This window comes from Chelmon rostratus, chromosome 5, assembly GCF_017976325.1.
Source record: "Chelmon rostratus isolate fCheRos1 chromosome 5, fCheRos1.pri, whole genome shotgun sequence".
Lineage (NCBI taxonomy): Eukaryota > Metazoa > Chordata > Actinopteri > Chaetodontiformes > Chaetodontidae > Chelmon > Chelmon rostratus.
In genome coordinates, this window is record NC_055662.1 from 21,728,059 (window position 1) to 21,754,576 (window position 26,518).

At 42.3% G+C, this 26,518-nt stretch overlaps 3 protein-coding genes across 9 annotated transcripts; 2 read left to right on the plus strand and 1 right to left on the minus strand.

The window, feature by feature from the left end:
* The first annotated feature begins 459 nt into the window (after window positions 1-459).
* Window positions 460-15,897, plus strand: git2a (G protein-coupled receptor kinase interacting ArfGAP 2a). 7 transcript variants are annotated; one of them, XM_041938059.1, is made up of 21 exons: window positions 461-862; window positions 4,007-4,140; window positions 5,189-5,301; window positions 5,437-5,542; window positions 5,664-5,750; window positions 5,839-5,969; window positions 6,068-6,162; window positions 6,414-6,459; window positions 6,961-6,966; window positions 7,053-7,104; window positions 7,194-7,266; window positions 7,349-7,446; window positions 7,532-7,643; window positions 7,741-7,883; window positions 7,966-8,115; window positions 9,989-10,237; window positions 11,132-11,221; window positions 12,632-12,714; window positions 12,890-13,081; window positions 14,084-14,147; window positions 14,467-15,897. In XM_041938059.1, exons 1-21 carry the CDS (start codon window positions 811-813, stop codon window positions 14,677-14,679), a joined length of 2,289 nt encoding a protein of 762 aa, XP_041793993.1. In that variant the 5' UTR covers window positions 461-810; the 3' UTR covers window positions 14,680-15,897. The 7 variants fall into 7 exon arrangements, with proteins under 7 accessions (XP_041793995.1, XP_041793993.1, XP_041793987.1 ...); XM_041938053.1 differs by lacking the exon at window positions 9,989-10,237; XM_041938060.1 differs by lacking the exon at window positions 6,961-6,966.
* Window positions 15,898-15,960: 63 nt separating this feature from the next.
* Window positions 15,961-21,759, minus strand: LOC121607300 (trichoplein, keratin filament binding). Its single transcript, XM_041938062.1, has 13 exons — window positions 21,621-21,759; window positions 21,075-21,269; window positions 19,901-20,111; window positions 19,762-19,818; window positions 19,347-19,415; window positions 18,762-18,935; window positions 18,566-18,678; window positions 18,405-18,471; window positions 18,133-18,305; window positions 17,978-18,059; window positions 17,696-17,881; window positions 16,842-16,985; window positions 15,961-16,739 (listed from the first exon to the last, which is right to left on the minus strand). The coding sequence occupies exons 2-13, from the start codon at window positions 21,263-21,265 to the stop codon at window positions 16,707-16,709; spliced, it is 1,500 nt and encodes a 499-aa protein (XP_041793996.1). The 5' UTR covers window positions 21,266-21,269; window positions 21,621-21,759; the 3' UTR covers window positions 15,961-16,706.
* Window positions 21,760-22,653: 894 nt separating this feature from the next.
* Window positions 22,654-25,298, plus strand: gltpa (glycolipid transfer protein a). Its single transcript, XM_041937933.1, has 5 exons — window positions 22,654-22,756; window positions 24,497-24,555; window positions 24,641-24,774; window positions 24,875-25,025; window positions 25,116-25,298. Exons 1-5 carry the CDS (start codon window positions 22,654-22,656, stop codon window positions 25,296-25,298), a joined length of 630 nt encoding a protein of 209 aa, XP_041793867.1.
* The last annotated feature ends 1,220 nt before the right edge of the window (window positions 25,299-26,518 follow it).

The window sequence follows — 26,518 nt, forward strand, 5'->3', positions numbered from 1 at the left end:
CTGTTGATTTATTGTTTTCTCGTTATGTTATATAAAAGCACAGCAGTAAAAATGACGTGCGAGGTATTTTAAAAGATGACCGCCAGTGTGTGGAGGCCCACTAGGCATCGTCCCTTTGTTGTAAAACATACTCGTTTGTTACCGTGCCACTAAGGTGAATAGATCAAACTCACCTCCCTACTTAACTACTGGTGTTTGATTGCCCTCAGTTAGGTCAATCAGGTTGCGTTCCGCCCAAACCCACTGGATCTCAACCAAACATAATGTGTTGTATTTAGGTTTGAAACACAACACAATATTTTTATAGCCGTAAATAACAGGACCACTGTTGGTATTCGCTCATACAAGCTAAATAGGCAATGAGGCCTCACTTCTATGCAGCAGGGGAGAAGTTTACTTCCTGAGAGACGTAACCGTGGGCATAGTACCCCTTTTAGAATAAGTAACAATTGCAGCTGCCACTGGGAATGCTCTAGGTCTATGTAGTCTGTCTACCAGAGACTGAAGAGTGAACTACTAAACGGGCATAGGCTAGTAAGCTAATCATGTGCTAAGTCAGCTAACTTGCAGGCAAGCAGCATTGTACCTTACTCCTGTGGGGTGGCGTTATAATGGTTGTAACGCGAACGCTAGCCAAAACGAAGAGGCTAGCAACAGTTGAATGAAGAAGCAGGTCGTTGTTTGGATTGTTTTTAATTAGCTAGGTCTAGCTAACGCGGAAGGCATCCTCACAGTGTAATCAATGGTTAGCATAACGTAACGGACAAAATAGTCTGCTCATATTACAAGGGATTTCTTCCTGAGTAAAGGATGTCTAAACGCCTGAGAAACACTGAACTCTGCGCTGATTGCAGTGTTCCAGGTAAGTAAATCCAGACCATCCCTGCACGGTTTAGCTGTTAGCCGTTATTTGTCCACTGACGTTTGGTAATCCAAAGATTTGCTCTTAACTCATCTGTGTTGAATCAGATTATCAGTGCTGGCCCACGCTGCTCTCTACTTTACAGTAAATTAGTTATGCGTTGTATACTGTTGGCCAGACTGTGCAAGTTGTTAGTGTTGTTGACAGGTCGCTATCGTTAGAGCTCAGAGCTGAGGATGCAGTTAGAACTGAAGCAGCTGTCTTTTTTAACTGTTTCCATCCGGTGTTATTCAAGTCTGGTATTTTTTGTCTGTCATTATATCTGCATATGTTTGTCTCAGGTAACAAACATTATGTATGTTTTGGAATGATGTCTGCAGACGTGTCCAGTAGAAATGTGACCATCCAATATGAAACCTCATCCTATCAGCAGGAAAGTGCTCTGCCAGCTCTCTGTCATGTTTGGAGTACAACTAGGATGACTGCATCAATCAGAAAAAGTCAGTGGGTGCAGTGATCTCCTGTCATGGTGCTTTTTGTACACCACACAAGGATGTCGGCTGTGAAAGGAAGCCTGACCGTGTTGTCTGAGACTGAACTTCACCAATTGTGTCAATGAGGAATGACAGAATGAAAAGAACTTTTAATGCTATGAATTCTTTAGATGTTAACTGTGAATTATGGGAAAAATGTGTGATTGTTGTTGAAATATTGATTCAATGACGTCCTAAACCCAGATCTATTTTGTTATTGTCAGATTGAACTAGTCACTGCACTGTCTGTAGTGATTGGCAGCTGATTTTATTAGTGTAGATAAAATACTGATCACTACTTAATCCTGTGTCAATACAGCAATACCAGCATCTTCTGACAGATTTGTTGGTTCCTAACGCTATTTGAGATGAGAGATAATGGAATTACAATTACAATCAAACTTTTCTGTGACACCTTAACAAGTAATAGTTGCATTGGTGTGCATGGTACTTTCATAAGTCCCATTTATATAGAAATGACGTGATGTTTTTCAGCAGGCACAGGAAACAAAACAGGATGCCGAGTGAGCAGCAGCATGCTTTCAATGCAGAGGAGGTGTTTTTTCTCTATTGTGGCACCACAATATATGATTAGAAAGTGAGCTACTTATGAACATTTATCTTTTTAGAAACAGATAACCAATATAAGAAATCCTCGCACTGGTTACTTGTCTAATGCACAGTAAAAATCAAGAAAACAATAACAAATACGCTAAATATTCAGTATTCCTCAAGTTTTAGTGCCTTGTCTCTCATCATGTCATTTGAACTAGTTAAACCCCTCAGGTTTCCACAGCAGCTGGCCTGGATTGCCCTTCCATACAACTGTTACCAGTTGCTGGGTGTGAATATTTTTAGAGTTTCAAGATGTGGTATTAAATTTAGCAGCACTTGTTGAGGAAAGGGTAAAAGAGGCATGTCAGCAGCACCATCTCTCAGGTCTAGCTCTAGAGTAAGTTGGGAGGAGACTCTGAAAACTGGGGACCAGAACTTCACCAGCAACCCCTGCAGCTGTTCCTCAGCTGCTGCTGAGACACTTCTTCACTGTCTGCCCTGTCACAGGGCCAGACACTCAATCTGCTCAACAGTTTATTGGTTATTGGCGTGTCGTATGAATTTAGAGTATTTTTGGTCCTGAGATGTTTGCTGTCACAAGAGTATCGGTATTAGTGGCAGACGGCACAACTCTGTGACATTTGTGTGAAGTGAAGTATGCTAAATAGGTCAAGGTTAGGTAAATGTATTTATTTTGGTCGCAGCGTATACTATGTCTTGCGAGTTCACTCTGTCTCAGTCGACACCATGCTTCTGAATATGCAGCACAGAAATTCTTGATAGCATTTGTCTGCCATTTTTCACAGTGTTTTGAAAGAGGAAGCTGCTCTGTTGCTCAACAATAAGGTTGAGATGCTTCAGCCTACAACGGCTAGTCCTCACTTCCTTTTTAGACAATGCATGGCTTCACCTAAATCTAGGGTTAAAAGGGCCTTACATGCTTATTACGGCTGCTCTTGTTACCGCCCGTTGAGATTTGTCTTTTGTCTTTTCTTTCTTTCTCCTGGTTAGATTGTGTTTGTCTGCATGTGGTCTGAAAGCCGCCTCGAGGCATGTCCTGATAATAAAAGGTTTAACAATGGTCTAACCTGAATTTTGCAGCTAGTAATATTTGTGCACTGTGTTGTGTTAATGGTTCATGTTACATCAGCCTGAATAATGCTTCCAGTGGTCTGAGCTGGGCACATGTACTCAGGGGATTTAAAGGATAAGACTGGCATCATCCTGTATTTTCTTTATTGTAAGAAAAAAATCTCATGAAAATACCAAAACCAACAATGTGTTAGTCTCTGTCATGACTTTCTGCTTTTTCTTCCCAGTCTGTGGCACTAAGCCTAAAGCCCATTTGATCTTAACGACAACATAAATCTTTAAAAACAGGTCAAATGTACAAAATGTAATTTTTAAAGGGCTCTGTAAGACTATGTAGGGACTATTTTCAGCCGTGGATTAATACACATTTGTTTATGTGGGATTGAGTCAAAATGAGCTACATTGCCCAAGTTCATGTAATGATAGCATAGCCCACCAGCGTCCAACAGGCTCACTGATGTGTTTTTACGAGGTTTTGGACAACAGTGAAGCCCTGTGGAACAATAAGTTGTATCAGGCTTTGGAAACACAGACACTACTTGTTAGCAGGATCAATCAGCTTTTGGTTCGGATGTTCTTCTGGGATTTGTGACAATAAAAATGTAGAATATGGCCAGCCATATCCTTTAAGCGCCTGTCTTTAATGCAGCAGTTGTAACGCCATAGTTAAGAGTTTCTCAGGGTCCTGTTAGTGAGACACAGAGAAAAAGGGGAAGACCTAAGGTAACATGTCAGTGATTTAAATGATAATGCTGAATTTGAGGAGATGACCTGTGATACCTTTCCAGCTGGCTCGGCCTAGGCTATCTAGAGATAAAGCCAGAGCAAGTCAAACCTGTGAGAGCTGCAGGATATAATGTTGTACTTTTAGCTACTCCTTAAGTGACATCTTTACTCAGTCGCGTTTCCTCAGATCACTGCAGGTGTCAAGATTTTCACTTTGTGGTTTTCTCTTCCCTCCCAGAGCCTCGCTGGGCCTCGGTGAACAGGGGTGTGCTGATTTGCGATGAGTGCTGCAGCGTTCATCGGAGTCTGGGCAGACACAGCTCACAAGTCCGCCACCTGATGCACACACCATGGCCTCCCACGCAGCTACAGGTAATAACCCCAAACCCCCCTCAGAGGCTCAGAGGCCCTCCAAACCAGAGATTGAATGTATGCTGTGAAAAAACACATATTGGCCTATACTTGATCATATATTTTACATCAGGAAGTTCCATTACATCATCATCATTTGGGGTGTCTGACATCAGTTTGCATAATTATCAATGGCAAAAAACTCAAAGCATTCCAGCTCATTTTGAACTGTAGAATTACAGTGTGAGGCTGAGGCATAGCCTACATCTGCCTCATATGACACAGGCCTGTCACTTGCCTGTCACAACATTGCCTGTTTTAGTGTGTGTTTGCAGTGCATCTTACAGATAGCTCTGCTGTCAAGAGCTCCCTGTAACTAAAGATAATTCATTCATTAAGCCCATAAATGTCTGTGTGGCATATGTGGAAGCTTTCAGTGGACTTCTTAATGCTTACTGCACAATCATTAAGTTGCTGCCACCAGTGTTTTCCAAAGCAGTCCGTCTAATGAGGATGTCCCCTGTCTGTGCAATCAGTGCAGTCCCTAACGTGTTTTCTCATCAGTTATTTTGCTAATATTTGTCAAACACCGAAGACGACTGTCGGCTCTCTACTTGGCAGGACACAACCTCTCAGCTGAGCCCGCAGACAAGTGCATTCATATCGAGCATGTGGAGGCAGGACTGACAGACGAATGGGCACATTTCTCTGTCATTATGCTCACGTTGTTTTGGAGCAGAGGCCAGTGGTTGTGAGATGCACACACATAGCAAATCACAACTTGTTAATCAGAACTATTTTATTAGAATCACAAATTTATGTATTAAGTTGCTGGCTAGACTTAAATGAGTAGTCGTCTGTTTGGGCGGCAGCCAGCACTTAAACTCTGATCTTTGCTCGAGATAAATCTGTCGACAGCAGTTACACAGCAGATCCCACTGAGTTGTATTGATTTTGTCTAAATTTAGAAAGTGTTTGTTCAGGAAGGCAACTGTCAACAGCCAGTCAGCGTTCTACAGTCTCAACCAGTGGGGCACATTTTACAGGTTTCTTTTTCATTTCACTCTAGATGGTTCAGACATTATACAGCAATGGTTCAAATTCAATATGGGAGCACTCTCTTCTGGACCCTGCGTCTGTGATGAGTGGAAAACGCAAGGCCAACCCTCAGGACAAACTGCAGTGAGTCATTGCTGTTTGAAAATAATGAATGAGGACTTTTCGTTCACTCGATGTTAATTTATTAAGTTTAGCATGTGCCGCTGACTCATTAACTGCCTCCTTATTTCTGTCTGAACTTCCATGTTGTCCCCAAAGCCCAAACAAATCAGAGTTTATAAAAGCCAAATATCAAATGCTGGCGTTTGTCCATCGCATGCCTTGCCGAGAGGACGACAGCTCGACAGCCAAGGATTTAAGCAAGGTGAGGAGAAAGAGCTGCTCGCAGGTATAAAGAGAAGACTGAAGCATGTTCTTGTACAAAGCCTCATTGCTAAGCTTGATCAAGTCATAGTAATAGTTGTTTGCTTGTTGTTTTTTTCCAGCAACTTCACTCAAGCGTGCGTACCGGGAATCTCGAGACTTGTTTGCGGCTGCTGTCCCTGGGAGCACAAGCGAACTTCTTTCACCCCGTGAGAGTCACCTGCTGCATCTTTGCGTGTACTTTTCTGCTGACTCTAGATCATATTGCTTTATCTTGTTACTCAACCTCTCCTCTAGGAAAAAGGAAACACTCCCTTGCATGTAGCTGCAAAGGCAGGACAAGTATCTCAGGCTGAACTATTAACTGTTTATGGGGCAGATCCCGGAGCCCCTGACAGCAATGGCAAAACTCCCATTGACTATGCAAGGTGAGCTATTTTCACTGATCTTTTATAATTCAAGCACAAACTGTTATGGGCCTGCAATTCCACCTTTGAAGCATTACAGCAAGCAACTATCCTTGTAGGGAAGCGGGCCACCACGAGCTGGCGGATAGATTGGTGGAGGTCCAGTATGAACTAACGGATCGACTGGCGTTCTACCTGTGTGGGAGAAAACCAGGTAAGCAGTGAGATGTAATGAAATGAAAGACTTTTGATCTGTTGGAATGAAAGAAAAACCTGGTTAACTGACGACAGATTTCTCCCATGTGGCACTCCAAGCAGATAAAAACAACTGCTCAGAGTGTTTCATTTGCATTGTGAATGCTGATTATGTACTTCATCTAAATCTTGCTGTATAGGAAGTGTTTACATTTCCCACAAGTATCTCTGATGTTGTTGGCAGTCATTCAGAATTGTTGTTCCTTGCAGATCATAAAAATGGCCAGCACTTCATTGTTCCACAAATGGCTGACAGGTAAGGAAGCATAAGCTATAAGTCAACATGATGCAAGTCGATGTTAAGCGACTTAAACGCACAATATGTAACATTTGCACCTGAATTACAAAGAAAACAACTCCCACAATCCCACACTACTTCTTAAAACTGCATCTTTAGTTTTCATTGTTTTCAGTGAGAGACCCCTTGCGGCAGAAATCCCATACTGTGCGTTTCACACGTGTCTGTGTGTGAACGGGCTTAACTTGAATCGAGCCAGCAAAGCGTGCGCAGCGAGGCAGCTGTGAGGCCTGTTCGGACACGCTGTCGAGATCGCTGCAGCAGCTGTTACCTGTGTTAGAGGAAACAGACCCAGTGAAGTAGCTGAAAGACCCAAAAAAGTCTGTAATTGTTGCAAATGATTAACATGCCAAACAACTCTTAACAGCAGACAAGCAGCCACTGCAGAGCAGTCACTGTGCTTTTTCACTTGAAATGATGCATTTGATCTTTTTCCTTGCTCTCTTTCTGGTGGATAAGGAATATGTAAGTATTACTCAGAATGACGTGCGCATGATGTCACCTAGCGATTCTTCAGCATATGTTTATGGAAGTTTTCCGTCTGTTTGCAGCAGTTTAGATTTATCAGAGCTGGCCAAGGCAGCAAAGAAGAAACTGCAGTCTGTAAGTATATTCTCAGACTCAGAGTCGCTGTACTGAGCTCCCTTTTCTCCCTTTTACTTAGTAAGTGTAATTTTGTAATTTTCTTGCAGCTCAGTAATCATTTATTCGAGGAGCTGGCCATGGATGTGTATGATGAGGTGGACAGACGAGAGACTGATGCAGGTAAAGTAAAATTACCCAGTAAAAGCTGTGTTGTCTCACTCTGATCACACCACTGATCTCATTATCAATCTATTATTCGTAGTCTGGTTGGCTACACAGAATCACAGCACACTGGTGACGGAGACAACTGTGGTGCCTTTCCTTCCCGTGAACCCAGAGTATTCATCAACACGAAACCAGGCGAGTGGGCTTTACAGAACTCCCATTCACACACCCACCTCTGATGTGCTACTGCCTCTGATGCGACGTTGTTTCTCTTGTTCAGGGACGACAGAAGCTCGCAAGATTTAACGCACATGAATTTGCAACTCTCGTGATTGACATATTAAGTGATGCCAAGCGAAGACAACAAGGGAATTCAATAGCCAGTCCCAAAGGTCAGCACCTTATTGTTACTCTATTCCCAGGCTTACTGACTCTGAGGTGTGGCGGACATATCCAGCAACTTTTCAACTGTGTGTCTCTTCATTCCAGACAATGTTGAGTTTATCCTGAAGAGTGTGGCTGTCAGGCATTGTAGCGATAGCCAGGACAATGACCAGCCTGACTATGATAGTGTGGCGTCCGATGAGGATACAGATCAAGAGATCCCCTCGAGCAAAGGAGATCGGACCAAGGTATCGCGGCATCGCTGTCACAAATGAAATGCACAGTGTCTCTCTGTGTAGGCTTCACCTTTTTAACCCCTCTCTCCAACAGAGCCTGGACTCTGACCTATCAGACGGCCCCATTACTATGCAAGAATACATGGAGGTGAAAAATGCGCTGTCCGCCTCTGAAGCCAAGATCCAGCACCTCATGAAAGCCAACAACAACCTGAGCGACGAGCTGAGGCTGATGCAGAAAAAGGTATCCACCGTGCTGCACCAATAAGATCACTAACACCGGGGGCCGGACCGAGGGGGGGCCACAGTGGTCAGCAGCGTGATCGCTCTCCGGTGCGGAGGCCCAGCCTGTGGGTTGTAACGAGGGCCGAGCGATCTGAATGGGGATGCTCTGTGGCAAGATAAGGCTGCTGCGACACCCTGCTGGTCCACCCTCTGTTTTGGCCAGCATGTACAATGTAACCTGGAGATTTCTTTTTCTTTTCTTTTTTTTGTTGTTGTTGGTTTGTTTTCTGGATTTGACAAGAAATGCACCAGTTAATCCAGTTAATAACAAAAACAGTTTAGTCCCTCTTTTTGTAACAAATAAAGTAGAGGTAAAGCTATGCTGTCTAATGTTACTAACAAGCATGTTTTTGGAAAAAGCATGAAGTAATTGACAGTGGTTTTTAATCCCTTCATAGCACATAGTGACTAACTGAAACTGTATGTGTGTGCCTTGCTTCATCACATATACTGTGTTTACTGCATAGAATGTGTTTGGATTCATTGTTTTGTAAGTGGTCACATTTCGTAGAGATTTCATAGAAAGCAGCTGACACAAACCTTGGGATACTGTTACTGTGTTACTTCAAACTGCTCTTTCATAGACGTGACACTGTTAAGTTTGAGATTCTGCACAAATGTACTCAATCCTGCTAAACCCAAACAATTTTGACAGTGATCGTTTTTTGGCCAAAGATGTTCTAAGCATGTTGAAGCTTCAAGTTTTTTTTTCTTCTGTTAAAATTGCTTTAGTTTGGCTGTTTGGGAGGAGCATGCAGATCATTTGTCTCTCAGTTCTGTTTGTGTGACTGTCAGTTGCACTCGAGGTCATGGCAGTAGCGCTGTAGCACTGTAGCGTACTGTATTGTTTTTGATGATGTGATTTGGTGTTGTGTTAGCTTACGGTTGGACAGAATCTGAGCGAAGACCACCTTTGGATAAAGATATTAGAGAGGAGAAAGCAGGACATGTGACTTATGATGGCATATCTTAGTAGCCAGTGGACGTGCACACCATACTGTGAATGTAGTTTTCTTTCAGCTTTAATTGGAATGACAGCCTTTACCAAACATTGAGGTTAGTAACTAAACCATAATACTCTGTTTTTCTGACCTGGACACAAAACCTACCATTTACTTTGCACTAAATGCAAGTAGTTTTATTAATTAAGGCCGTTTTTTCTTCACCAAACTGTTACATCCTTGACAAAATCGTCTTGATTTTGCTCATTCTTGGATGCCTCTTATCCTCTCGTAATTCTTGAGTCGATCCGTCTGTACTGTGGCTACATCTTTGACTTAAACTGCAGCTGTGTTGCTTACCTATGCGAGAGTCTTTTGCTTGCTTATCACTTGCTTTGCATTTTTCAGACCAAGAGAAAATCCCTGCCAAAGCAAAAATTCATGTAATTCCTTTGATTTTAGAAGGTTCAATCACAGTAATGATCAACTTGATGGAAATCGAAGGAGAACACATTCACATGTTTAAATGTCATTGCCATTGAAGCAGCTTTAGGTTTAATATATTTGTGACATATCAGAAACTTTGTTCTCTGTCTTCTACTTTATATCCAAATAGTGACTGAACCTTCTATATCATGGGAATAACAAAGATTCAAAGTTTAGATTCTCAAATTGTACAACAATATAACAACATATATGTGTTTTATTCCTGCCAAATGAAAACCTTGGTGGAATTAGATGATGTTCAGCATGCTGACAGCATCAATAGTTTGAGGAAGAGTGGGATAAAGGCTGATATGTTATGCTGTAAAGGTAAAGTGGATCAGGACAGGGAACAAATCTTGCTTTGCTGAGAGCTCCTCTTAGTGTGTTGCTGACCGTCTCTTCCAGCTGCAATCTCTGCAAAGCGAGAACACCTCTCTCAGGCGGCAGGTCACAACCAATATCTATCAGATCCCCAGCGGTTCAGACTACCCTGACCCCTCCAGCCCCTCAGCCCTGAAACGCCGGCAGTCTGCGCGGGCCAGTCGGCCCATGTCTATGTATGAGACCGGCTCAGGCCTGAAGCCCTATCTCCCTAAAGGGGAAACTCCCTACCCAGAGGAGGGTATCCCCACCCTGCAACCCTTCCCACCTCATGTAAGTAAGACCTGTTCCCTGCTCTCCTTTGCCATTTCCTCTCCACTGCCCTGTTTCCACCACTTTCCCTCATGTCTTCACCCTGTCTGCAGACCTTTCTCTCTGCCTTTTTGGTTTTTTTTTTACGTTTTTCCTGCCACTGGGCAGTTTTCTGCAGCATCAAAGACAGAGTCATCAAAAAGCACGATGTCATGCGTTCAGACACAGCCAGTCACATCTCATCTTGTCCAGATACATATTCCAAACCATTATCCTGCATATATCTGTTGTTTACTGGAGTGCTGCTTGTTTGTCAGACAAAACGTAGCTGTGTACTCATTCTGATATACTTTGAAGGTGTGTACTGTGTTTTATGTTGATGAAGCATTAAAACTACCATACAAATACTCTGTGTTTTTGTAATGCATGATACTTTCACAAACTCACAATCTTCTCATCTCTTTCAATTCTCTCTTTGATTCAAATGAGATACTTGTGCATTGAAATTTGAGCCTGTGAATCATGGTTTTCTGGTACTTCTCTCTCGATGGATTAACTCCCCGGCTCTCCACTCACATTTTCTGTTCCAGGACGCTGAGCTCAGAACGGAAATGGTTGCGAGCTCAGGGAATAAATGCACGAGGATCAAACAATAAGCTCTTTTAAGTTTTCTACATAGCAATTTATCTTACGCTCAACCCTCTTAAATAATAAAGTTTTCTCATCCTGATCTTAGTGGTCATGCTCATTGCACAGATATAGTTTTCCATTCTCAACATACAGTATCCGATTAAGCCACAGCTGGCTTGAATAGACTTTTGGGACAATTCATCACACTTTTTAGTTTGCATAAACATTTCACCTTTGTTTTAAGGAATCTGTGTCCTTAAAATGTGATTTGAACCCTGTCTTTAGACGGAAAGGGGCGCTTATGTGACCACCTCTTCATCCCTCCCCTCATTTCCATCCACCCTGTCTTGGTCGAAGGACGAAAGTGCTCAAAAGGTTAAGTACATCCTCACTCGGCAGCGAGTCCACTTGGAGCCCTGTAACATTTCTACCTCTTCCCCCTCCCTCGCTTTCCTCTGTCCCCCTAAATGCCGCTCTTTCATCCGCCCTGCTGCATGAGCCACCCCTCCACCAGCTGCCCTCACCGTCAGACACTCGCCTTCATCAGCATCATCCTCATGGTGCGGCTGAACAACTGGAACTGTGCCTGCCCGCTGAACATTAAGCAGATGCTTGTGATGCAGCTAATTTTAAAGCTTTCTCCCTTTGCTCCAGAAACCTGCGTAGCAGATGATGTGGAAAAAGTTCAGATTTTACAGAGCAGCCACCTGTGTCTTGTGAATTAGATTATTTAATGTGTCTTTTACACAGTTGTTAAACTCATCATGTTTTTCATTTCAAACGCTCTCGGGATAAAGAGGAGTCTTTTTTACCCTGTCTCTAACAAATGCTTGGCCATTTCGCACAGTGAGCTTCCAACAGCATGCTCTCACTTCCTCCAGTAGCACACAAACACTGTTATTTATAGTCTAGAAAGATTAATCTTCTGGTAAAGCAGAACAGAGATTTATCTAAACCACATTTCCCGCGGCAAGCTTCGGTGTGCTGCATTTCGCACCACACACATGAGGAAGAGTTTGTGTAGATTCTTGCACACGGGTTGAAAGGCTGTGAGCGTGTGTGTACAGTATGTCCTGTTTGGCTTGATTGTACCTACTTTGTCTCTGCTTCCCATTTCTAAATGCAGTGAATTTGCATAAAGTTAAGTTCCAGTGAGCAGCTCAGATCTGAGTGCTCTCTGGCGTGAAGATAAGGTATTCCTGTTTCGCTCGTGTGGCGTGAGATTTCTGAGCTCATCTGAACCTTAAGGGAGAAGGCTCCTCAGGGTCTACTCCCCTTTAGTTTGCAGAATGAGTAAAGCTTGTGTGTCATGTTTCTGATGTAATGTTTCCAGCCATGTGTTGCTGATTATTAGTATCGGCTTTTTGTTTGTCGTCCATGAATCCATCCTTACTCCAGGAGTTTTCATACACATGTTGCCACCGAGAAGGAATGTCAGCATCAGTGATGATGTCTACTGGTGTGAATAAACTAGCTGAACTCTGCACAATCTGTCTTGCTAATCCTATATTGAATGCTTTAAATTGATCATGTGCTCTTGCTTCACAACTTTATTGGCTTGTTTCATTCAGAGTCATGTGCACCGCTTTCAGTGGTTTATATTCCAATTTGACACACAGCAAACAGAAAGGGGCCCAGTTTAAGTGTGTGTTTGTTCTTCGTCGATGAATCTGACATGTAGCAATGAAACTGTTGATTTCACCACAGCTGTTTCTGGTTTATATCGTCCGACATGGGATGCCTTTCACAGTGAGCTTCTTTTTTTGCCTTCTCTTTTCTCTCTAGGCCTCTAAGTTAGAGAAGCAAAGCAGCATGCCAGAAAGCGACTATGACAACACATTCAATGACTCTGAGATGGATGACTCAGGGTAAGAGCATCACCCAGATGATGGTTTGTACTAATTGACAAGGAAAAGACAAGAAGACGGTTTTCTGACTCCTAAATACAGCTTTTAAAAGGAATTTGTGAAAATAATGTGCAGTTTTGTCTTTAGAGCAAAAACAACACGCAGGAATTGATTTGCTCTGAATTTCCCTCTGCAGCTTGTGCAGGAGAGGGAGGCTGAGGAGCAGCGGCTGGCTCGGGGAGGGCAGCTCCATCCCTGAGCTGGATGACCTGGAGATGGAGTCAGACCCCACGCTTCCCAGCACAGAGGACGTCATCCGCAAAACCGAGCAGATCACCAAGAATATCCAGGAGCTGCTGCGAGCTGCTCAGGAGAACAAACATGACAGGTCAGGATCAGAAGAGAAGATCTTTCTTTGCCAGTGTCAGGGTCTGTTTTCTCTTTTTTTAGCTTTCACTTCCTGGCTTCCATTTTAAACCCTAAGTTCCTCCTACGTTCATCGTTATTCTGTCGTGTTTAGTTGCATTTATCTCCTTTCATTTCCCTTTTTGTCTGTTATCTACACTCTCATCCCTCATTCTACTTCCACTCTGCTCCGCTGTCATGTTGTCATGGTGTCACGGTGTCACCGTCCCTCACCCCCCGCGAGCAGACCATGCGAGCGTGAAGGCGTGCGTCGACTCAGGCACAGCCTGGGATGTTTCAGCACTCTGGTGCCCTGGGCCGAGAAGGCCCCCCCTCCCCTTCAGCCGCTCAGCCTCCGGTCCCCTGACCCCGCCTCCTGGTACTCTGGCCTCTGTCCCTGCCTCCCAGGCACAGTTTTATTTTCCTCTCCCTCACACAGTTTCTGCCTCGTCCTTTTCCTTCCGCCTCACCTGCTAACAGCATATCTCTTTTCCTCTGATGTGCTTCTGAATGTGTTCAGTTTAAAACTTGCCTTTGTTCAGTTTTTTCTCCTCAAGCACTGACGTAGAATTTGCTTCAGCTAGTTCACGCTAAGTTATGTTGATAGTTCATTTAGTTGCAGATGTGGAGTGACTTGCTTTTGATATGTAGGGGATGTGAGGCATTTTTCAGGTTGATGTTATTGAATAATGATTAATGATATAATAATACCATATTTTTTAATACATAAAATGTGTTGTAGAATGACAGTGGCCTGTACTTCAATGCTAAAAATGTCAATGTTAAAAAGCATGTTCTGTTAGTTGACGTTAGCCTGCATGGTGTGTTGTGAATACCATCTAGCACCTGACTCTGTGAGTTGACTTGCATGTGACAGCTTTTGGTTAATTGATAATTTATCAGTGTTCATTCTATGATTTTAGTAATATTTTCTGAATGTGACATCAATATGTTGAACTCATCGGCAAATCTCTTCTCCTCACAGCTTCATACCCTGCTCAGAAAGAATACATGTGGCTGTAACGGAAATGGCTGCCCTCTTTCCTAAGGTATGGAAACAAGCTTGTATGTATTTTACTTGGAGAGAAGGGATCAGTCAGCCAGTTAGTTAGTTAGCAAATACTTGAGTTTCAAGGTTCAAGGTCTTTACTCCAAAATATATACCGTGCATTAAATATACATATTAAGTGTGTGTGAGTGTTAAAAGAAAAGAGAGGACAGTAGTAGTAGCCTGATTCACTCTTAGGCCAGCAGAGGTCAACGTGGTTCTAAATGATCTGTACTAATTTGCCTCTCCTTGCACAAATCTGTTGACTTTTGAGCAGACACTTCCCATTAGTATTAAGACACTTTAACCTTCCTCTGCAGAGGCCACGCTCAGAGACTGTGAGAGGCTCTCTGCGCTTGTTGACCTCCAGTGCATACCGGCTTCAGAGCGAGTGCAGGAAGGCGGTGCCTTCAGAGGGCTGCCCGGGACCGGACATGCAGCTGGTCACCCAGCAGGTCATCCAATGTGCTTATGACATTGCCAAGGCAGCCAAGCAGCTTGTTACCATCACCACAAAGGAGAATACTAACTAACAGCACTTACAGGGCTGCAAAGCCGTCAGCATCTCAGTTTGTTCTTATATATATTTTTAATGATTTTGTTGTTTTTTTTTTGTATTCGTGGTATATGCATGCGTTGTTTTTTTAATTTATGAATAAATCTTGACAATATTTAAAGCCAACTCTGGACAAAATCTGAGCATTAAGGGGAAAAAGTAAAAAACATTGGGATACCCTGGTGTAATAGCACAATTTCTCTTGAGGTAAAATTATAACTACAAATCATGTTGCAGCAGCTAGCAGGCCTGGGAACTGTAGTGGTTTCTAAAACGTTCTTAAACAATCACAGTAAAACTATCTCTTAGTTACAAATAATCTTTAATCAGTCCATACTGTAAATACCTTTTATTGAGAGAAAGAATTAAGCACAGTACAGAAAATCCACATGATATCAGTTAATGTTATCAGTCCAAAGACAGACATGGATGCTGAAAAGCCATAAAGGGGTCATGAATCAACTGTCATCGAATTGCTAACACTCTTGTAGCTAAAGGAGCTTCCTCTCATTAATTTCACTGTGCAAGCATCGTCATTCTGTAAAGTTTCCTCTCCAAAAACAAACTGACCATTTAGTTAACTTCCATTAAATGTTGGGACTTCATTCATGCACACTGTGTAGCTCTGCAATGCTAATGTTTGCAATCGAAAAAGCTATTTATATGGTTTGGTCCCTGTCCAAGTGTAATCCAGTCTGCAGTGCACTTATTGCAGCTATTTATGTAAGCCCATATGTCAAGTCAGTGAATGCAAATAACACTTGTTCAGGGGCCAACTTATATCCTTCACCAGCGCCAAGATGTTTTTGTTTTAAGTTAAAATGATTTGGTGTGTTTCTAACAGGCTCCACACTGCGTTGTACTCTGTGGTCTTGTGTGCCATTGCAGTGTTGTTGATGTTACTCAGAACTCACAGCCATATTGTATGTATGTCCATGTGTTTTGTGCTCTGTTCCGTTGCTGCTAGTTTTGTATTTAATGTGCAACATATGGGATAGAACTCTAGACGTCTCCTGTATAATTGTGCAACCCAACGTTCATCCTCACCAAGTGTTTCAGAGTTCATTGTCATTTTGAAATCTGATCAAGGAAATGTCCCTCTCTGCACTTGAATGGAGTGCAGGGATGTATGTGATGCAGCTGTTAAGTTGCACTTTGGAAAAATAATTATTTTCTAAATAAACGTAATTTATAACTATAACTTGTTGTGGTTTGCAGGTTTTGTATTGATGGTACAACAAAATACTGAATTGATGGTTGTATGACTTTTATTAAAAACTGCAGTACAGAAAATATACAGCTCTAAAAGTGCAAAAAAAAATCTAACTATTTTCTACATATGCAAACAACCAGCATTAAATTATTATTGTCAAGATGACACAAATTATAAATGCTTGTCTTTGAAAGACATTATAGGAGAGGTTCACATTTTTTTAAACCTGTCTTAAAACAATACTGTAATAATGCCCATATGTACATTTAAAGAGCTACTGGCTCAGAAAATTGTTCATCTTCTCCATACTGGCTGTGAAATGATCCCTTCAATGTGAGAGATGGAAGACAAAATTCACAGTCTTTGATCTGTGCTAAATATTTCATTTGAAAGTTAAATCAAAGATTATCTGTAGTTTCAGGAGTCGCAGTTGAAATCGAGTGGGAATCTTCCAAAGTTCAAATCTTTTTACGATGAAATTCTCTGCTTGTTTTATTGTCCCTTCACTGCTTCCCAGCAAGAAAACCTGCAGGAGAGAAAAAAGAGGGACTTTTGCACTAAAAGGAAGGTTTCCACTCGATTTTATGAATTGTGGATTTTGTCCCCCGTCAGATACTTGGAATGACTTTAGGAATGGAATGATAACAGTTTCACTAACTGTCGACACATGAGCATGTGAGCGGTGTTTTAAGACACGCTTGGAAAGATGTGAAACCATCCTTTAAGGCTAATTACATGGAGAAGAATGTACATCTCACAGTTCTGCTTTGGTTTTAGTCTTGTAGGTTTGCTCATGTCCAGGCTGATCGAGGTCTGCTGTGAATCTGAAAGAGACGGTTTCAAGCATATTTTAACGTTAAAGAGCTTTTTGAAACTTGGAACATGAACATTTGGGATCATCAGTTTCCTTCACTTTCATCTTTTACCTTCTCCTGGTACCCTTTCTTGGCCATCCTCTGCATCTCCAGCCTCAGCTCCTCCTCCTGGATTTGAAGAGCCTCCCTGTCCTCCTCCTCCTCCTGCTCTATCCTATGCTGCTCCTCCCTCTGCTTTTGGTGCTGCTGCTCCACCTACAGCATACACACACAAACAATTTAAGTTCTCAAATGTACATGAGTAAGCTGCTACCGTGGCAACAGCCCCTTTCACACATCTAATCTATCCTGAAATGTTCAGAAACTGTTCCTGCATGGGGTCCTGTGTGAATTTGCGCAGGGATTAATATTCAGAGTAATCTGTACCTCCGATTTCCCACCGCAAGACCTCATAATATTTCTGTCTGTATGTCTGTGTTGTGAATGAAAGCAGTAACATTGTCAGGTTATGTCTGTCTGATGAGTGATGCTTTCATGTAGAATGAGGGAACCAATCACATGCCTCCACTGATGATGTATTTGAATCTGCAACATGCAAATGCCTTCATGTGTGATTTGATAATTAATGAAAGTTCTTTTGTTTTCTTCTGCCGTGTACACATACAACCGACTTCGCCCTATCTTCCTCTTCTGTTGAGTTTTGTGGCGGATGGCATCTGTAAGTGTTGCATTACCAATTTGCTCCATCTACTCCGGCACTGCCATGGTATGTGTGAACAGGTGCAGAGGGAAATGTTCCTAAATGTAGCTGCATGTGGGAATAGTGAAAATCACTAGCAGTAATTTACCAGGAACTGTGTGAACGAAGCTTTTCAGTAGGTTTTTGTTAAGGTCTAAATAATTATCTTTGGTCTGTGGAGAAAAAAAGTGCCATGAAAACACAAACCACTGCTCTATGTGCTAACCTGAGCATTTATTTCTTGCAGCCGTGCAGTCCTACGGCCCTCTTCTCGCTCCGTCTCCTGGCGTCTGAGCTCCCTCTCCAGCTCCAGCTCCTGGATCAGCTCTTCTCGTCTCCTCAGGGACTCCTCCTGAGCCTCACGGATTTTCTGCATCTTCAGCTCCAGCTGCTGCTGTCTCCCCGCAAGCACCTTCCCATGAAGAAGACGGCAGAGCTGTTGTTTTGGTGCTCATATCTTTTGAATTACGCACATGTAAAGTTTCATTTTGATTCGAAGCCTGTTTACCTCTTGCATGAGCCGTTCTCTGGCTTTCCTCTCCTTCTCCCACTGTGCTTCTCGTTTCTCCCACACATGTTGAGCTTCTTCTCTAAAATGAATGAAGTTCATTGGTTTGTATTTGAGGAGAAGCACAAGTCCCTCCCTGCAATCTTGATGCTCACCTGTGAAGGATGTCAAACTCAGCCTCCCTCTCCCGCTCCAAGTGAAGCTGCTCTTCAATCACACGTTTCATCCAGGCAGCGTCAGCGATGGCCCTTTCCCTTCGCACAGTTTCCATCCTCTGGTCCTCCTGCTCTCCTTCCAGCAAGGCTGCCAGTATCTTACGGTCGGCCTCCTGGTTGGCACAGAGGAATTCAAGGTAGGTGTGAAAGCCAGGCAGGTTAGATTACACATAGAAAAATATACTGTATCAAAAGAGAGTGAATTGTCTAACCAGCTCCTCTTGCACTTTCTGGGCTCTCCGCTTCAGCTGAGCACGATATTGCCGAATCAAGAAATGCCTGGTGGAACACAAATCCAATGAACCTAATACCTCACCCGAGCGAAGTATCATCTCACTTGTGATCGGTTATCTGCAGAAAGAGCTTCTCTTACCCCATCTCAGACTTCTTTCGTCTTTCTTCCACCTCTCTCCTTTCCTCCTCTATCTTCTCCAGCTCCCATTGCTTGACTAGCAGAGCCTCTTGCTCCTTTTTTAGACGAGTTGCCTGAGAGAGAAAAAAATGCTTAAAAAACACATCTGCTATATCATTTTTCACAGCAGAAATACTAAGATCCAAGTTTTTAATACCTCCTCTTCCCTCAGCTTCAGTTCTTCCATCTGTTTGTGAAGTTCTTCCACCCTCTTCTGCTCCTCCACTTTCTTTTTCTCCTCTGCTTGCTTCATCCTCTCCAGAGCTTCTTTTCGGGTCCTCTCGTACTCATTTTCAAAGCGTCTCTTCTCCTCCTGCTCTGCCACTTCTTGCTGCGTGTTTGGAGAGATGGGTCACTTACAGTAGGTGTCTCAACTTTCTCAATTATGTACCATGTGGAAGGGATCGAGCTGAGTAGATTTCAGATCTGATACTGTGCTCACACATGAGCACCGTTTAATTAAAAATTGATTTGTTACATAAATAATTAGCCCTGTAAAAGGATAATGACAAAGTTTAACGACTTGTGGGTCCTATAGATTTACATGTCAGTCTGTGACACTTCAGAGTACAACAAAATTTCCCCACAATCAGGTTTGAGTAAAATGGAGTATTCTACACCAACTCGCAAGTCACAAAGGGCTGAAAGGACAAAATCACTTCTTATCCATAGATTGTTATTAAAACACTTGAATAAAGAGAAGCTCAACTATTTTATCTTACAGCTGTGATGAATGTCTTACCTGTCTCTTCTCAGATATCTGCTCCTGCCATTGGCTGACAACATGATCTTTATGTAATGCTGACTCGACCTGTGGACGGATTAAAAGAGCGAATAGTGACACAGACAAGACAGAGATACTGATGAACTTGACCCTTAGCGGAAAGGATACCAGAACATTTTACTCTCTTGAGTCAACACTGGACTCAGGTTCACAAAAAAGTCATGGAATATACGCATCACAAGCCCTATTGGTTTCCAGATCAAGTGGATGTCTTGACAAAAAGTGTCCATTTTCCCTCCTTGCCGAGTTGTTCAGATGCACAGGATGGTCACAAGATTCCTGAGACCCATTTATCACTTCATCAACAGTCAGGCTTTGAGCTATAAGGTCTGGCAACTTATTAGTTTTGCATGAATAGTTTAAACTTAGCTACCTCTCGCAACTCTGGGTTATTGTTCTTCCAGTGTTCCCTCAGCAGCTCTTGTGCAAGCTAGGGATAAAAAGAGAAACAATAAATATTATACGCTGACAGCAGATCATCATGCTGCAGTACTTTAAGGGAAATATCCAACCTTTTTCCTTCTTTCCTCCCTCGCTGAACGGAGCTCCTCGGTTTTTTGCACCAGCTGACTTGCCAGTGTCTTCCTGTCAGGAAGCACTTCCCTGAGCTCCGCCTCCAGCCGGTCTTGCTCCTCTTGAAGCATGGCTCTGAGCCGATTCCTGCGCTGCTCCAGGCTGGCCTTCTTTTCCTCCATCAGTCTCTGTTTGTGGTATGCTGACATACTGACAAAATAGTGAAAAAAAATACTTGGATTGTCTTTCTCTGGCATCTTTGTCTACCATTTGTCTGCTACAAGACTATGCCTACATGGTGTCTTTTTATTATCCACACACACACACAGAGACATTATAATACCACACATCTAAGGGTAATACATAGATTTGAGGGAAAACACACTGATATTCTTTACACCTACAGTATAATCAACAAGTGAGTAAATGCTGAAAAAGAGGCAGTGACTTACTTACTATTACTTCTAGTTTACATTTTTCATATCTGTATTATTATTATTGCCTTTAAAATATTAATTAGTGGGAAGATTAGCAATATTTGCATTCATGAATGTACCATACACTCAGCCAATACTTATGAATGGTCACTCTTTCTTGAGAGTAGCCATAACAGCAAGGCTGTGTTGGGCAGCCCTGTTTATATACCCAGAAACCAGACCTTAAACAACATGAACTGCATATCTAAAATATCTACTATTTTTTTGCTGATTATGTGTATTTAGTGTTCTCTCTCAACATGTGCTGTATAAATATTTGTGTGTGATAAAATCCTGAAGATCACCCTTCTGGTGAATTGTTTGGCATGGGGGACAAATTGAGCCAACTGATTATTTTGCGGCCTACATATGTTAGAATTTACTGGGAGGATTGCTGTGTGAATCACTGCCTCTTTTTAAATTGCTGATCAGTTCTGTGACTTTTGTAATACAGAGACCTTGTATATATGGGATGATTACTTACAGTGCCATCTAAGGAAGGGCAGTGAAAGAGAAAAGGTATAAAAAATAGTGTAGAAGCCCCCTACTTACCCCCTATATGAAATATGTGCATGAAGATGGAAGAAAACGGAAGGCATCAACAAAAACGATTGTTATAGTTTTTCTGAAGTTATTGTTGTAATGTTTCTGATGGTGAAATCATGTGGTTTTGTCCAGTTATGGCGGATGAGGCTACCTCTGCTGGTAGGAATGATGGGAGCTCCACACCGCCTGTTTCTGGCTGCGGACACTCTGCTCCCTGAAGTACTGAGCATGTAGCTCCCACTGCTGCCGCCAACGGGCCTCCTGCTCCCGCTGCCGGGCCAGCTGTCCGGCCAGCACCCGGGACCGGCTGGGCACATGGGCCGAGAAGGTCGGCAAAGCCATAGACCTGAATCATAATTACATACATCATAAACAGTAATGACCTCAGTCTGATCCTAACTAACGTTGCTTGTTATATACTCGCTGAGTTACCTGGCCAACGTATACCAACACTATTTATGTGTTGTTGGCTGGTTGTAGGCCACTCATTCCCACAGAAACACAAAGCATCCAGTTACCTTAGTGTTTTTGCTAATGCTATATACGTTGTTGGCAATGTAACGTTCATTATTTACGGGCAATAAAGAAAGCAAAATGAGAACAATACGAACAAAGCGTATGCTACACCTTACCCACTACGCAGCAACACTTAGTGTAGTTAATGAACTTTATAGATCGATAAATAATACTAACTTACCCTTTCGCTGGTAACGTGGATCGCCTTCTCTTGATGTTTCTAAAAAAATCAGTTGACGTTCAGCATTTCCACACAGTTAAATCGCCTTTATTCAACCTCCCAGTTCTCCTTAGTTACCAACACACTTCCTAGTTACTCCCACGCTACGGAATGAAGAAAGGGCCAAAAGTGCATAAAAAAGCGAAACATTTTTCTCTGCTTTAAACTTCATAAACACACTTTATAGTTGTTGATGATGATGATTAATAACATTCGGATAACTTATATAGCTTTTATTTCTAAGCTAAAAAGTTCTCGTGTACTTGTGTGTAAACAAAGCAGTTGTAATGAGTATCCGTTTAATCAACTAATGATCAACTAGTCAGAAAAGTTTAAATGGTATTATTATTATTACTAATATTATTATAAGTATTATTATAATAAGTATTATTATTGTTATCATTATTATGTCTTAGTTGCTTTTTATAAATTATAAAATATGAGACCACTCATATATAATCTGGTTCCAGAGCATTGAATCACCGCCTCCATTTAGTCAGAGATACAATGAGTTAAATTCTATATATCTGATAAATACATTTAGATAAACAGATAAACTCAAGATCGGGCTGCTGTACCCACACTGTAACTGTTCATTTTAAGATATTCCACAAAACTCCATTAGTTGGCGGTAAAGCAGCATGTGTGATTAAGGGGGCCCAGTGTCAGCTGATCGTGCATCAGCTGCTGCTCTGTTTCGTCTAGACTTCTGTCTAAGCGCCGTTTATCGGTCCTTTTGCCCGACAGGTGGCGATGACACGGATCTATCAGTAACGACTCGATCACACGAGCTGTCGGCTGGATATTCCACCAGTACCTGGGTTCAGTGTAGGTGACCGGTGTGTGTGTGTGTGTGTGTGTGTTGGTTCTCTGAGGGTGGGGTATGGCACACACACAAACACAGCTTCTCTCTGGTGTCACTGTAAATCTGCAGCAGAGGGTTGACAGCCTGTTGCTATCATTTCAGAGGTAAGAGTGGGTCCGGACCAAAGAGATGGCTCTGTTGATGGAGCACCAGTTCAGACAGCTGCCAGCTGACAGACAGGTGGAAACAAGACCGTTTCTGGAGGCTGTGTCATACCTTCCACCCTTCTTTGGTAAGTGAAGTTTCCACAGTGTGACACAGGTGACACAGTAGGGACCTCTGACATTTCTGCATATGAACTTGTGTGGAAATAAAGGTGGAAAAAATAGTTCTCAGACGTCAGTGGCTGCAGAGAAAAGGGTCAGCTTTGTCCACACTTTTATTTCTATTCAACTTATTATGATGTTTGACTAGCAATATTTTTAGTTTTAAGCCTGTAGATTCATATAACTCAAGCCAACTGACTGCTAAATTGGCTAAACATGCACACAAATGCAGGATTGTATCTGATACACGTCCCCTGCAATGGACCTTTTTCCACCGTCATACATTCTGCATGTGGGGTTTGTTCAACTTTGATTAAAAAACATGGCGCTTGTTGTGAGAGAAATCTGTCACAACTCTTCTATCAAGCTTAATGAAACGATCTTGCTCTTTCCAAATGATAATCTTTTTTGGATCGTATTTCTCTCCATCAAGCTGTCCACAATCCTTTGGCATGCATTATTTAATCCACTGGCCTGGATTTTAAGTTGTGAAAATGATTAGTACGGTGTTGAGTTCCCCTTGCCCATTCAGCGGCGGCATGGTGCGCCAGGGCATCTTTGTGCGACTTCATTCTGTATTAATATGCCAAAGGTCCTCTATTGAATTTGCCATGTGAAACCCTTGAGAGGAACCAAGTCTGATGTCGATATTAAGCTCTTTCCTCCTTGTCACCATTGTTTTTCCTGACCTAGAAATTTCTTGGCCAACTTTCCTACAAGCTATTAAAGTCCTGCACGCTCTTATAGTACATTCACACGGGTGTTTTAGATGATTGTGCTTAATTAGACCTCATCTTCAGGACTGCAAGGACAGGGTTTCCTGGCTCTCCTGTTTTAGCAGGACAACTTATATCTGTAGGTATAAGTCCTGGAGTGACCTCATTAAACTCTGTCCAACTCCAACCTGAGACGAGGTCTAATTAGCCAGAATAATTTACACCTGTGTGTGTTTGTGTTTAATGAGCCGAGACGTGAACAAATGATGCTGTTTGGGGCTAATTGTTATTAGAAGCTTTTAGTTTATTTCAGTGTTTTTGTTAAATAGATACAGTTACTGAAAATGGAAAATATATAGAGACAGCAATACAAGATGAGCACGTCTCCGCAGACAAGATGAGCTGCCTTCAGTGTTGTGGTGATGCTTCACATGAGACGTCACAAGTCGTTTTATCTCGCAGCTCAGGAGCTGAAAGCTGTCGATGTGTCAGTGGGTCAGCTGGGCGCTGTGTGTGGTTGACACTCCTAATATCTCAATGTTCATTATCCCGTCACCAAATACTCTGGTCCCATAGTATCCTGGTTAAAGAACACCTAATGATGACACTGTGATGAAGTGTCTGTGAATCCAGGTGGAGCTTCTGTACCTTCCAGCACTGTAGTGTTATTGTAGGCCAGTGACTGAAAACCTTGTCACCGGTGGTTTAACTTCTCACCTTGCAGCAGTGCAGGTGTACTCCAGGACCCTGTGACATCACTGTTTGGTGTTACAGGTGCAACAGAGCACATTTCTCACCAACACCAACCACACCCATCAGTGATGAAGCAGGCCTGAAGCTTTCAACCGTAGAGGGCGGCGAAACACAGCTTTTAAGCCTGGTGTTAGGCTGAATCTTTAATGTTTGTCTTCTGTAGGTCCGACAGTTTTTGTTTTTGTGTATTCATGCCTTGAATTCTCAGCCGCACCCTGTGTGAATGTTCCTCCTCAGACTGCCTCGGCTCTACGATTTTTGCGCCAATCAAGGCTGACATATCTGGTAACATCACAGTAAGTATGGGTTAAATCTGTCAGTCTACTCTTACGTTTCTCAGTAATGTTACAACACAATAAGATGCACTGTTTTACGTAACAGAAGATCAAGGCAGTTTATGACACCAACCCAGGACGGTTCAAGACACTCCAGCAGATTGTGGAAGCAGAGAAGGAAATGCATGGAGCACAATGGCCCAAAGTTGGAGCAACGCTGGCTCTTATGTGGCTAAAAAGGTTTGAGAAATTGTGCACTTCAGGTTTTACAGATTTTTGGGTTTTGTTCATTAGATTTGGGTGCAGTCTAATTTTTCTGCATGTCTTCTTTATCAACCAGGGGTCTACGGTTCATTCAAGTCTTCCTCCAGAGCCTGGTGGATGGTGAAAAGGACGATAGCAACCCAAACCTCATTCGAGTCAATGTCACCAAAGCCTATGAAATAGCCCTGAAAAAGTATCATGGCTGGTTGGTGCAACAGCTCTTCAAGGTGAGTTCAGAGTCCTTCATGATACATACATATGAGTATACAATGCATAGAGTTGTGTATAAGTTTGTCAACTGTTTTTTGTTCTTTTAGGCAGCTCTTTTCGCTGCTCCGTATAAGTCAGACTTCCTGAAGGCCCTCTCCAAGGGTCGGGAAGTGAAGGAGGAGGAGTGCCTGGAAAAAATCAGAAAATTCCTCATCAACTTCACCGCCACTGTTGATGCTATTTATGAGATGTACAATAAGATGAATGCTGATCTTGATTACACAGTGTGACGGCAGGACGCTCCTTTTTCCCCCAGTGATCCGCTCAGTTTACAACATCATTTACATCCCTCACTCTGCAGCTCTGCATTTTACACATGTAACATGTCTCCACATGTCTCCCTTCAGGTCATATGACTGCTCTCTGCAGAGTGCCTTCATGATATTCTGTCGCTACACATCAAATGTTTGCACTTTTAATCATCTGTGTACCTGTTCTGGCTTTCCCTGTCCACCTTTTCCTCACTGGTGTTTGAGGCAAAGCGGCTGCAGATTTTAACTCTTAAAACTTTACAGGAAGACATGTTATGTTTTAAAGTAATGGTGCAGCCAGATATTTACGTACATGATCGTAAGTACTCCCACAAATGTGTGCTAATCATAGCAAGAATCGAAGTACTATTTATGCAATAAATATTAAATTAAATAAATATTGTAAGGTTCTTAATTTGTTCTATTTGAAATGTTACAGTTTAAAGTCCAATCCCCTGCCGAGATAAAGGCTGCATTTATATTGTATTCATAATCATATGAAATATTGAAAAATGAACAAGGGTGCAACAATGGTTTTTATTCAGACATGAAATAACCAAAATCTGCTCAGCTGTCCATGTTTTATGGGGGATTCAGTATATTGTTTTAATTACGTTGTCCCAAGTTATTTCAAGTTATACATAACACAGCGAGTTCATCCACCACTTTGACGTTTTTGGCTTTTTCACAGCTTCATGAGTAGATTTTTTTGCTGGTTCATTTTTGAAAACCTCACAAAACACAAGAAGAAGTATGCACACTGTTGGCTTGTAAGGCTGCAGGCCTGTTTGTGCCTTAAGCTCAAGGTGCAAAGTATTTAAATCATGTCAGCTTTTCTGCCTTTTGTCCTTTCTATTTTTATACGTGTTACTCTGTGTGAACCAGGCAGGTCCATTAAGAAAACATAATGTGACTGAAGGTGTGATCTGCCTCTTTTTTTACTTCTATGCTATGCAGGACTTGAATATCTACGATTCTTTCAAAGCAAGTGCTTCTCTGTCCACTGTGCTCTCAGGTGCTGACATTAAACTGAACGTGTATTTTCTTTACACCTCATTGTCGAGGGGATATAAAGTGTTGTCTTATGACTTCTTGCCTTCTGTTCAGCTGTTAGTTCGAATTTCAGATGACTTGCAAATCTAGGTGAGATGTTAAACGTGACATTTTGACAACTCACTGGCTTTGGACAGAGGTTGTGC

Coding starts and splice junctions, on each gene's coding strand:
- git2a (XM_041938059.1), top strand. CDS start 811: ATGTCTAAACGCCTGAGAAACACTGAACTCTGCGCTGATTGCAGTGTT. Junction 5,970..6,067: donor ACTCCCATTGACTATGCAAG/GTGAGCTATTTT, acceptor CTATCCTTGTAG/GGAAGCGGGCCACCACGAGC. Junction 12,715..12,889: donor TCTGAGATGGATGACTCAGG/GTAAGAGCATCA, acceptor TTCCCTCTGCAG/CTTGTGCAGGAGAGGGAGGC.
- LOC121607300 (XM_041938062.1), bottom strand. CDS start 21,265: ATGGCTTTGCCGACCTTCTCGGCCCATGTGCCCAGCCGGTCCCGGGTG. Junction 18,679..18,761: donor TGAAGCTGAGGGAAGAGGAG/GTATTAAAAACT, acceptor TTTCTCTCTCAG/GCAACTCGTCTAAAAAAGGA. Junction 18,472..18,565: donor CGAAAGAAGTCTGAGATGGG/GTAAGAGAAGCT, acceptor GTGTTCCACCAG/GCATTTCTTGATTCGGCAAT.
- gltpa (XM_041937933.1), top strand. CDS start 22,654: ATGGCTCTGTTGATGGAGCACCAGTTCAGACAGCTGCCAGCTGACAGA. Junction 24,556..24,640: donor ACATATCTGGTAACATCACA/GTAAGTATGGGT, acceptor TTTACGTAACAG/AAGATCAAGGCAGTTTATGA. Junction 24,775..24,874: donor GCTCTTATGTGGCTAAAAAG/GTTTGAGAAATT, acceptor TTTATCAACCAG/GGGTCTACGGTTCATTCAAG.